Genomic DNA, 12,153 nt, shown 5'->3' with positions numbered 1-12,153 from the left:
AATCGTGGCACTATATGAGACAAACAACCAAGAGGTGAGCTGCTACCTGGAATTGTTAGCAGCTCTTTTGGCTGGTCTGTGCATCACAGAAAGACCCATAAGTTACCATACCTTTCTTGCCAAATCATACATAAATTAACCTGACATCCTTTTATACCAAATAGTGGTTACTAAATTCTGCTATTCTGTAAAACTGCCTAAGAATCATTATTTTCAACACTGACACCCTAGAAATAGTAAGAGAAACCTGAAAGCAGTAGGAGAGAATAAAGGGCCTTATTAGTCATCAAATTATAAGTTCTCTTATATGTTGTTAATATGGATATTGTAATTCAGTAATTATAACTCAGTATCTTCTTGGGATCCCAAACTCTTTCATCTTTACGTGCTCTTAGTAGGCCCTCTGGAAGATATAATTTATCCTATTTGGAAGATATAATTTATCCTATTTAAGCAAGCAGGATTTTCCCCTCTAGACGTATATGAATTTTCTCGCTAGACAACCAGATATGCTCTACCAATAGTGTGGTTTACTCTTCACAACATCAATAGAAACTACCTATTTTTAACCATACAAATAAATTGGTCAGGTTATATTTTATACATTAGGACCAAGCTTTATTACACCTTTTGCTGGTTTTTAGAATCTTTCATCATTGTTGTTCAATGCTCAATCAATGAATCAACTACTAAATTAACTAAATATTTATTAAATGCTTGCTCTGAACATTCTCTCTTAGAATGTGCTAGCTGCTTTCTTCCCTTTCTCATGAACCTTGTTATAAGTTATCACAGTATAATGAATATTTTTATTTTAATGATGATACTCTTCTAATAATACCACATCCATTTACCACCAGTCTCCACCCATCTTCTACTATTCCCTGTCAGCATTTGACTTAAAAACACAAATAAATGGACTAAAAACTACATATATTATCAGAACTCCACCAAAAATGTTCAAGAAAAGAGAGAGCTTGTTAAGTTTATTTTATTTCAGTTGTTGCATTTCTTTTTATCTGTGGAATCAAGATCACATGCTAATTAGTGCTTTATATGCAAGTTAACTTGCTTAGCACTTTGCCTCTTCAGGTTTTTATGTTTGAGCTAGGGAGCCAGGGTAAAGAATTCAACATTGCACAGTAGCTGGGGGCCTGAGAGGAAGTGCCAAGTCAGGCAATTTATTTATGATCAGTTGGTCATAAGAATGAAGTATGTGTACATGCCATTATTCTATAAAGGTATTCCTGTAGTAGGGTGTTACAGAAGTAAGAAAACTAAAATGGCGTTAAGAAATTTGGTGTTTGATTTTCTTTTAGATGAAATAAGAAGGTTGATCTAGTAAACTCTAAAAAAGTGAAACTTCCTGCTTTAAAATGTGTCAAAATGGCATGTTCAAATAAAATTGCATGTCATATTTTATTATAAATGTATAATATGGAACTTATAACACTTTAAGTGAGCGATTTTGTGAAGTAAGATGTCATTTTTAAATGGTCACTTGTTGAATTGTTTTATAAGTTCATATTTTCTTATACTTGGTAGTTGTGTATTTCTTTCATTCATTTAAAAACAAATTTTTTCAAACTTAGACGCAAATTTCACCTGAACAATTTTGTTCTCAAAAAAGTCCAAAGTTAATTTAAATTAGATAAATCCTCTTTAATTGTGTGTTTTAGAATGTACCTCAGATTTCTGTTTTCTGAAGTGTAAACTGTTCTAAAAGTTACATTTGTCCATTTTATAGAAGTTAGTGTTATTCTTCTCTTCATCATCGATTTGTTCTAAATTGTGCTCATAAAATAAAATATAGAATATAGAAAATGCTTAAATAATTAGCATTTTAACAAAATTTTTTTGACTTTTAAATGATTTTAAATTTTCTTTATTATCAGTTTATACTTTAAAACTAAGATCTGAAGAATTTCTAAAGCCAAGTTGAAATAATTAAAATAAAAGTGATTTATACATTGCTATATCAATTTTAAGGATTTTAAGAAATACCAGCTTTATTTTACGGATTAATTAACTTGACATTAAGGTAGTTATTTGCTCTGATATTTTTTGTTTTCTTTTCTCTAAAGTGGGTTTCCTTCATATTAATGTATACAGTATACTGCAATGTACTAAATCCTCTGTGATAATAGTGTTCACACAGTGCTAACAAAATAGAGGGAAAGGAGCCTAAAAAGATTCTTTAAAGAGGAAGTGACATTTAAACTGGCCTTTCGGGGTTAATAGAAACTTATTTTGCAGAGAAAGGAGAGTACAGAATAATCTCAAGGAATAGAAAATACTCTTGTGTTGATGAATCATATTTATATGATTTGGGGTTTTTTTTAGAAAGTATTGGCAGTGTTAGAAAACATTAACAAAATTAACATTTGAGCAATGTATTGTTTACGATGTTCAGTTGTATTATATGTGTCTCAAAAGAAGTTAGGGCTTAAAATAGTTCATATCACCTGTAATTTCAGTACTGTTAAATTATTTGTAAAACAATCCTATTCAGGGTTCTGGGACCTTTGGAGAAGGAAAGAATTGGACTGAGGAACCTACCTTCAACTAGTGTGAGAAAAGCGAAAGAGCTAGTTCCTTCTAATTCTTAGGGAGTTGAGATAAAACACTAAAGGCTTACGAAAGATCAAAGAAGAGTGAAACTACTACTTTTCACTAGTGGAAAGGGTAAAGAATAAAGGAAAATCTCTCTTAGGGAAGCTGAAGTTTAAAATTCCATGAAGAGTTCTTAATGTAATGGAAAATAGTAATCTTTTAAAATTTAATGATATTCATTCCAAAATAAATTATGATTCTAAGTGTTGTGATTTTTTTTTTTTTCTCTAAAAGACTGTTTGGAGGAAATGAGCTGGACTTTTGGTTTGTATTTCTATCAGAGTATTTTTTTCTTTCGTATTGTCACTGAATATTTATTTTCTCACTTTGCATATATTTTTTATTCCTTCTACTTTGGGTTATCCCATTCACTCTAGGCTGTCTTAGTTTGGGCTGCTATAACAAAAATACCATAGACTAGGTTTGCTCCTCAGAGTTCTGAAGCCTGGGAAGATTAAGATCAAGGACGAGCTGATTCAGTTCCTGGTGAGCACCCTCTTCTTGATTTGCAGATGGCCATATGCTCACATGGCGGACAGAGAAAGAGCATCTCTCCTGTGCCTCTTTTTTATAAGAGCACTAATCCCATTCATGAGGGATCCAACCTCATAACCTAATTACCTCCCAAAGGCACTTCCTCCAAATACTATCACATTGAGAATTAGGGTTTCAACATATGAATTTTGTGGGACACAAACATTCAGTCTGTAGCATAGGCAGATAACTGAAACATGTGGAAATGAGAATTTACACCCGTAAATGTAGTTTCCATATGTCAGAGTACTGACTGTGCTACCCAATTTATCATACATTATAAAGTAAAGAACTTATTGTAAGAGTTTTGCCTAATTGGAAACTTCTTTAAAACTTAGCCTTGATTTTCAGTCATTCATAGCACTTATGTTCTATCAAGCAGGGATGATGTAATATGACTTCTGAGGGAAGACACCAGATTGAAATATTATTTTCGTTGGGTTTTCACTGATACTTGCCATTTGGTGAAGAGAACATTCTATTTGTTCCAGATTAGTGGACTGATGCAGAAAACATTTTTTCTAGAAAATTGTTTCTCCTTTAATTACAAGATTATGAGCCTTGAAAAATCCTAAGCAGAGGACAGTGATCTTTATCTGTTTCGTTCACTGATATGTCCAGCCATCTAGAACAGTGCCTTTGTGGGTGCTTAATAAATATTTGTTGAATGAACGAATCTCTACTATACCTTCTAATTGGTAAGTGCAGCATTTTTGTTCTCATTGATCTTTAATCTGATACAACAAAGAGCACCGTTGTCTGTTGGAGTAATTCTTCTTCAACTAGGTTTTTCTTTTTCTCTGTGAGGCATGGAAATAATTTTGCCCAGCTCTTTGATAAAGATGGTTTGTGCCTTGGGAGCATATGGCTTTATCCTCACCCCCCATCCCACCCCCACACGCCTCAAATATTTACAGCTATCTACAATATGCTAATCTTTGTATTTGAGGGTAATACTTAAAAGAATTAACAGAAAATCATAGATTTCTTATTTTATACGGGAGTTTAGAAATCATCTGGTTCAACTCCATCATTTTGAAGGTGAGAAATTTAAAGCCCTGAAAGGTTATAAGCTTAGGACCACTGTGCTAATAAACAGTGGTGCAAAAACTAGAATCCAGGCCCTTGACTCCCAGACAAATGTTTTTTTCTACACACATTATAAATAACTCTTTCAGGGAAAGGCTTTTTGCGATTATAATATTGATTCACCATCATAATATCTTAAGGCAAATATTTGATGCTCAAACTTTATTTTTTTTAAAAAATTGCCCCAAATATAAAGAGCAAGCACATTTCATAGCCAAGAACTCTTTTGAAGAACCTGTTCTTCCCAGGTTACTAATGTAGGGAGTACTGACATGGCTATCAATAGATATAATCTATATTATCTGTAGGTAATCTTTTAGACAGAATAGTATTTTGCCATTAAATAATTTAAATTTGTTTTAGTATCTTGAATTATATTGAAAGTAAATTGACTTCTGAACAGTGAAGTACAGATGATAGTGCAGAATATTCTCGGTTGCTAGTATGCATACTCTTGGGTGCTGTTTCTGTGTCTACACAAGCTAAATCACTAGGCAATTGAGGACTTAGGAGGTTATCTAGATAATTTAAGGAAAGGGCCAATCTGAATATTAAGAGCTTTGTTATAATAGCACTAATTTTATATTAAAGTACTTTAACCACAACAATCTTTATATTTTAGGTAAAAGTAATAGGTCTTTATATAAATCAACTAGATTTTTGTTATTTTATGCTTCAGTTGTATAAATATAGAGTTTATAAGTGGTTTTCTTTTTTTTTTTTTTTTTGGTGTGGAGGAGGACATATAAGAGGAAGTAAATTGACTAGAAACAGATCTGTCTCTCTTCCAATCTTATTTTGCAGGGACCTGCAAGTTCCCAACTAGCACATACACTGACCCTTCCTCACAGCAGTCCCTTGATAGGGCCTCACAGTCAGGTAGGAAGGTACAGTCAGTCTCATTAAAATACATTCATTCACAATGCAGTCCATTACAGAAAGAAATTCTCTTTTCAAATATTCCATTAAATTAATACTTTAACAACTTTTTACACTCGGATGTTTACATTCAGATGAATATGCAGATCTGAAATGCTCTATTTCAAATAAGATACTTCTCAATACTTATCTCAAGATTCGGTATTTAGTAATATTTTTCACATAATTACTAGCTTGTATTCCATTTTAAAGTGATTTTATTATAGACAGGAATTATTAATAACCTATATTTATTTCTCTGCATTTTAAAAACTAAATTGATATTATACTTTGAATTAATGAATGTCATAAAACATCACTTTGTAAAAGAAAAGGCAACCATTACAAAACCAATGACACAAAACTTAATTATTAAAATTTTAAAATGAATCCAGAATTTAAAAGACAGTTTCATAAGTGAATCAGGTAATTTAGAAAGGAAAGGGAAAATAATAGAGGGAGTATGGAGTGTGAATATTGTAATAACTTCTAGTTGGCAGTATAGAGTTAATTTATTAATCCAATTTAGAGTAGAGTGATAAAAGAGAGACAACTTTGATCAAACATGCAAAAACTAAACACTTTTAAAATCAACTTTGTTAAAATTGGAAAATTCACTTAAGTTTTCTCAGCTGGAGGTGACAATACTATCTGAATAATCTGCTATTTCTCTCTAAATAAAATGAATTTCTGAGAACATATTTGCATATATGAACACAATGATCAAAAGTCCAAAATACTTGCTTCATTAAGTTCCTCTTCTTGGTTTGTCAGACCATCCAAGGATACTATAGAAAAAAATCCATAAATAAATTTGTTAGATTTTCATTTTTCAGGGGGTGCTTTTAAAATGTCCCTGGAAAGCATGTATAGCCTAATTTCTAAAAATGTTTGTAGAAAATACATTATAAATGTAGGATTTAATTCTGTAAAGTGCATAAATTTGACTTGCCCATGCCTTTGTCTACTTGCTATATGTTAAATTAATTCTCAATTTATATTAATCCATTCTTAATATGATAATAGTATTAAACCTTTTAGAGTTGATGACTTACTGATATTACATATAAGGAATAATCTTACATTTAAGTAATTATGGGTTGAGATATAATTAAAAGTATAATTTTTCTTTTGTTTCTAGGAAAAAATAATAAAAACTGGGATTTTGAGTAATTTAATAAACTTCTAAAAATTTGGTGTCCAAATTTGAATGGTCAAAAATATTCTCTTTCTATGCAACATTGGACAATCACTTAAATAATACTTTATTTAATAAATTTAATATTTTTCAGACAGTTTCTGGACTGACAGATTAAACACATCTTAGGGAGCCTCTGATTCATCTAACAATATAGGTTAACTTGACTTTTTTTGTGTCTTTTTTTTATTAATATTATTTTTTTACATTCTATGACATTGCAAAGCAGTTGGAAGGGAGGGGGAGAGGGGAAAGGGGAAGAAAATGTGATGGAAGAAGGAGGACGGAGGAGGGGTGGGATTGAGGCCTGTGGCACCCCCCACATTCCCACAGAGGAAACTGGGGGGCTTCCAGAAGTGGCTTGATCATTGCTGGGCTGGGTGCAGATGTTAGGGGGGTGTGGCACTAGCCCTCGCCTCCCACCTCCCCAGCTTGAGAACCCAGAGCCCTTCTTGCTGCAACTCGGTGGTTGTTGCTGGACTGGCTGTGAGTGTAGGGGACACATGGCCAAGGCCCCACACTGCCCCAGCTTGAGAGAGCCTGGGGTACGTCCTATGGCAGCTCAGTAGTCATTGCTGGGCTGGTTGCTCGTGTTGGAGCATGACCAAGGGCCCTTGGCCCCCTAGTGCCCTGACTCAGGAGAGCCCAGGGCACTTCTTGGGGTGGCTCAGTGGTCTCACTGGGGTGTGTGGCTGAGGCCCTCAGGCCCCTCCCTTGGGATTGGTTGCACGTGTTGGGGGGCATGGCTGAGGCCCCCAGCCCTCCCCTTTTTCTGGTTTGGTAGCCCAGGGGACCTCCGTTTGTTCTTGGTGTTATAGGTGTTCTTTGGTAAGGTGAGATCTTTATTAGTTGACAACAAACTTAGTCTCTGGTTGTGGATACTTCGTTTTCTCTTTCAGTTCTGTGTTGGATTATTTGCTGTTCTCACTGCTCAAATTCTGCGCTGGAACTAATTTGTTGTCCTTTACTTACTTCTAAAATGGGGAACTTCCTGTGGGGACCAGTACTTGAGCTGTGTGATTGAGCTAAATTGCTGCTTTGCTGCTCATTCCCTCAGGAAGGCTTTTTGTGCAGCTCAGGTTTTAATGGTTGACTTTATAGGTACTTGCAGTTCTAGTGAAATCCAGTGCACCTGGGTTGTCTAGAAATACTGGTCTGGGCCTGAGTCTTTTCATCAAACTATACCCCATGCAATTCTATATTCCTGACAAGTCTCCTCTGAGTAGTCCTTTGCTGATTGGGGGGCAGATCAGCTGTCCTTGCTGTGCCCAGCCTTCCCCCCCGTAGGCCCATCTCCCCCACCGCCCATGCTCCAAACACTTCCCATGGAATGGGCTGTGCTCCGGTCCCTTGCAATGACTTACTGGTGTGAGTGGCTCCTTTTTTCAGTTGTTATGGCTCCTCAGTCCTATGTGGGTCCACAAGAACTCTATTAGTGGTATTGCTGGCCTAGGGGCCACCAAGGTCCTCTTCTCCCCTGCCGTCTCCAAGCAACTTCATCTGAAAGGCACAGCTGCAGCTTTCTGACAGCTCCTGCTCCATGAGCTCAGCAGCTCCATTCCGGAAGCAGCTGGGGCTCGAAATGGTCAGAGTGTTTTTTTCTTTCTCTCATCATGGCTTCTCCCACCTTCATGCATTCCGCAGGTCTCTCCTCTTCCCCTGAGCTCTAGTGGCCCCAGCTTGGCTGTTGTTGCTTTTTTATAGTTGTAAATTGGTTGATTTGTGGGAGGGAGTGATGTTGGGGACCATCTGTTCCAACATCTTGACCAGAAGTCCCCTAATGGTCTTAGGAACATTTTTTTCTTTGGTTAAAAGTATATACTTCATAATCTGCTAGGTTCAAAATATGCAAAGAAATTTCAACTTCAGAATTTATAGTCAATTTTGAATTACTGTGTAATAAGCCAATGATGAGGTGAAGCCAAAACTTTATGACCACAAATGACCATTGGAAAAGAAATTTCTATATCATTTTAAACAGAGCTACATGAGAAAAAGTGAAATTTGGCAAGTTTAAAATTATTAAAGGAAATTGATAATCAAACCCGACAATTCAGTCAAAAGTATGTTTTCAAAACTTAATTTGTATAATAATGTAGCCAGTAAATTCTCCCCCCAAATTCTTTATTGAGATTCATTTACCTGTTTCTTAATCTTATTTTTTGCCAGTTAGATATCATTATCATAATAAAAGTTCATAATTTTAAAAAAATTGCTATTAGATATTAGTTATCTTTGATGTTTTTTTATTTTCTTTGGAAATTTTTTCCAGATAGTCTACAAAATAAAAAAAGGATGGTAATTTTTTAAAAAAATATGTACTCTACTGAAAGCAGCTACCTAGGAAAGTAAATTGATTTATGTTTTATACAGTCCTAAAAATTTTTTTAAAGTAGTTTATTTTCAGATCTGTATTTTACATTCTGTTTTTTGTTTTGTTTATTTGTTTGTTTTACTTCAATAGCCTTTTATGTCACCTCGGTACCCTGGAGGTCCAAGGCCCCCATTGAGGATACCTAATCAGGTAAGATTTATGTGCTTCTTAATTTTTTTTAAGAATAAAGATCTTGAAAGTGAAATATAAAATTATCCTTTACCTCCTTTAATGCTACTTTTAGTAATATGTAATCTACTTCAAGGATTGGCAAACTACAGCCCAGCCAATAGGCTGGCTGTTTTTGTAAATAAAGTTTTACTGGAACATACCCCCACAGATCTGTTTATATATATGTCTGTGGCTGCTTTGACACTGCAGTACACATTTAAGTGGTCATGACAGAGACCATATGAGCTTGTAACCCTAGATATTTACTATCTGGATCTTCAAAGAAAAAAGTTTGCAAACCCTTGGAGTTCCCCTTATATTTTGAACATAATTTTAAAAATGTATATAATTTTGGTAAATGCCAATTATCCTCTCATTTAAAGGATGGCAATAACATTTTCTATGAACATACTTTGGTATACTTCCATATAACATAGTTTCAGTATAATGCCTCTGACATTCGTATAAATTTTGCCCAGTTATAATGTCTTATCAGGCAAATAATTAACTGCTTCTAGGAGTGATAGATCTTTGAACATTTTTAATATACAAGAACTCTGAAACTTCATAATGTTTTGTTTTCAAATAGTTTTTTAAAAATTAATATAAGTATTTGTTAAAGAATGTAAAACAATTTTTACTTGCAAAGAGTTTATATCTGAATTTTAAGATATGGGCAGTAGGCATGTATATAACACAAGAAGAAATTAAATGCTTAATAATAAAGAATATTTATGTCAAGATAATTATCTTGTCACTTTCTCTAATTTTGTTATTTGTATGCTTCATCTTTATCCCAGATCGCAAGTAGATTCTGTTACTGCAATAAATTCTCTTTTCTTTTTCATTCTCTTTACATTTTTACTTCTTTCCCTACCAAAAAATGGAATCAAAAAGTTTCAGTTACTAATTCACTTGATAGCAACAGAATTCTGCTTCTCCTTTCCTAACTTGTATTGAAATTATTCTGTCTTTGAAGTGTCCCAATTTGCTGGTGTTCTCTGCTTCTAGTACACAGCGGGGAGTGTCACCCCCAGGAGAGAACTTTAAGCAGGAAGCAGTGGTGGGTCATCTCATGATTACAGTGCTTGGCAGTCCTCACAGAAGCAGCTGTCACATTACAGACTGAATCTGCATTCAGTACATAGGGCCAGGAGAACATGGCATGAAATAGGAAACAGAAGTTTAAAGATGCCAAGTGTTCCAACATATGGGAATTTTATTTTCTCTGTGGGTGAACCTGTGTATATTGACAGTAACATTTACTTATATAGGTGCCTGAGTTGTTAAATTTCTTTTTAAAGGGCAGAAATTTGCATCTCTTTTGGGAGGCTTCATGGTGTTTCAGATATCCCAACCATAGCTTTGTATATTATGGAGGTCTAGGAGGTTTCTGAAAATCTGTTAGAAAAATGAGAAATTCTTGCTTCAGTGCATTATTAGAATTTTTTTTTTACTCCATATATTATGTATCAGTGATAAAAATGTGATGGAATTATTAGAATTGCATTCATTTACAATGTTGAAATGCCTACTGTGTATAAGATACTATGCTAGATTTCATATTCATAGAGACAAAATGTAAGACACTTTTAAGAACAGGTCGGTGTGGGGATGTGAAATAGTAAATCTAGTTTGTTTGAAATTTTTTAAGAACAAGTATGTAATGTCTTTGGATTTTAAAAAGAGGCAATAAAAACTTACCTTCCTCAAGAATTTTAAATAGTCTTTACCTAAATGTATTTTAATACAGTTGTACTCTTATGTGAGTGGCTCTTTTTTGTCTGTCCCCTTCCCCTGCAACACACACACACACACACACACACACACACACACACACACACATATTTGAACTTCATTAATTCAAATGTCTATCATCCAGACTTATAATGATTTACAGTTATACTGTTTTTTAAAATAATTGTGTTAATTGTATAAATAATATTGTTTTAGTAAATGTTTAACCTGTTTAGGAGCATGACCTTTTCAAGCACAAACACAGTTCTTCAATTTCGTTATGTACTCATTAAAGTAGAATTGGCAAACCAATTTTTGGTGATTAACTGGAGTGATGTATATAAAAATACAAATGGGTTAAAGTATTTTTAAATTTAGTTTTCATTTAAATTGATCATAAACTAATAAAGTTTTGTTTTATTAATAGGCTATATCTAAGAAAATAGAAAGTGAAACAAACATTAACCTCTTCAGTGGTATTGACTAGTCATTTTGAATATGTAAAAGACATCCCTTTAATAAACAGATCCTTCACAATTTATAATTATGAATGGTTAAACTACATATTTTAACTTAAGTTCTCCTGAGATAGTTTTTATGCTTCTGGACTAAATCCATAATGGCGTATACTGTTTGTATATTTGTAGGACTGGGTGTTTGAAATATGGTCTAAATCACTATGCTGAAAAAATATACGAAGTAACAGTGTCTAAAATGATGAAAGAAAAGTCAAATTACAAAATATGCCATATAGCAGAGAATAAATATGTATGAGAAAACATATGAAACATGGAAATTAAGTCCACAAAATATATTTGACTGTACAATTTTGCACTGGAATTGGTTCAGCTCTGAGAAGGGGTCCTTGGTGTTGAAGCATCCATAATCTGGAGTAGAACAGTTCTTTATCCTTTTCATGGATAAGATATCTAATCAAAAATTGATAGTATTCATTTAACAACTATGTTGAAGAAATCAAGGCAGCCAGAAATACAGTGACTATTAGTGAGATGAGTGACACCAAAAATAATTAAACTTTTGATTTATGGATCCTATAGAATTTCGAATACTTGTACTCTATTTCTCACTATTCCTGCAATACTATCAACTGATATATGAATTGAGATAACACATAGTTAATGCTGCTGTCCATTTTATACTCTAAAGTTGAATTTGGTATTCTAAAAACACACTATATCTCACCATTTTACCAAAACTGTTAAAGATATCTATCCAATAATAGATGAGTGGTTAAATAAATTATGGTATATCCAAATGATGAAATACATGAATGCAGATATTAAAAAGCATGCTATGGAATTGAATTTATTAATATGATAAAATGTTTATGATCTGTTACCAAATGTAAAAAAAAAAATCACAAAGCATATATTATATCACCTCTGCTGTATAACTGTACAAACCCAAGGAATTTCCCTCACTCATCTGCCCCCTAGTACGTACTTTTGTCAAAAAGACTGTTAAGGACCATATTCTTTACTTCTGGGCGGTAGGATTA

General features: G+C 33.7%; 1 protein-coding gene across 3 annotated transcripts in view; it reads left to right on the top strand.

Annotated features, from left to right (window-relative positions):
* SSBP2 (single stranded DNA binding protein 2) overlaps window positions 1-12,153 on the top strand; it is a 317,496-nt gene that overhangs the window by 242,884 nt on the left and 62,459 nt on the right. For all 3 annotated transcript variants that reach the window (XM_063084982.1, XM_063084986.1, XM_063084993.1), the window contains exon 6: window positions 8,817-8,876. In XM_063084982.1, coding sequence (XP_062941052.1) covers window positions 8,817-8,876 — 60 coding nt within the window. The remainder of the gene's footprint in view (window positions 1-8,816; window positions 8,877-12,153) is intronic.

The sequence above is a fragment of the Cynocephalus volans genome, chromosome 2 (assembly GCF_027409185.1).
Source record: "Cynocephalus volans isolate mCynVol1 chromosome 2, mCynVol1.pri, whole genome shotgun sequence".
NCBI classification, from domain to species: domain Eukaryota; kingdom Metazoa; phylum Chordata; class Mammalia; order Dermoptera; family Cynocephalidae; genus Cynocephalus; species Cynocephalus volans.
The sequence above is the reverse complement of the archived record's forward strand: the minus strand, read 5'-3'. Positions and strand labels throughout refer to the sequence as shown.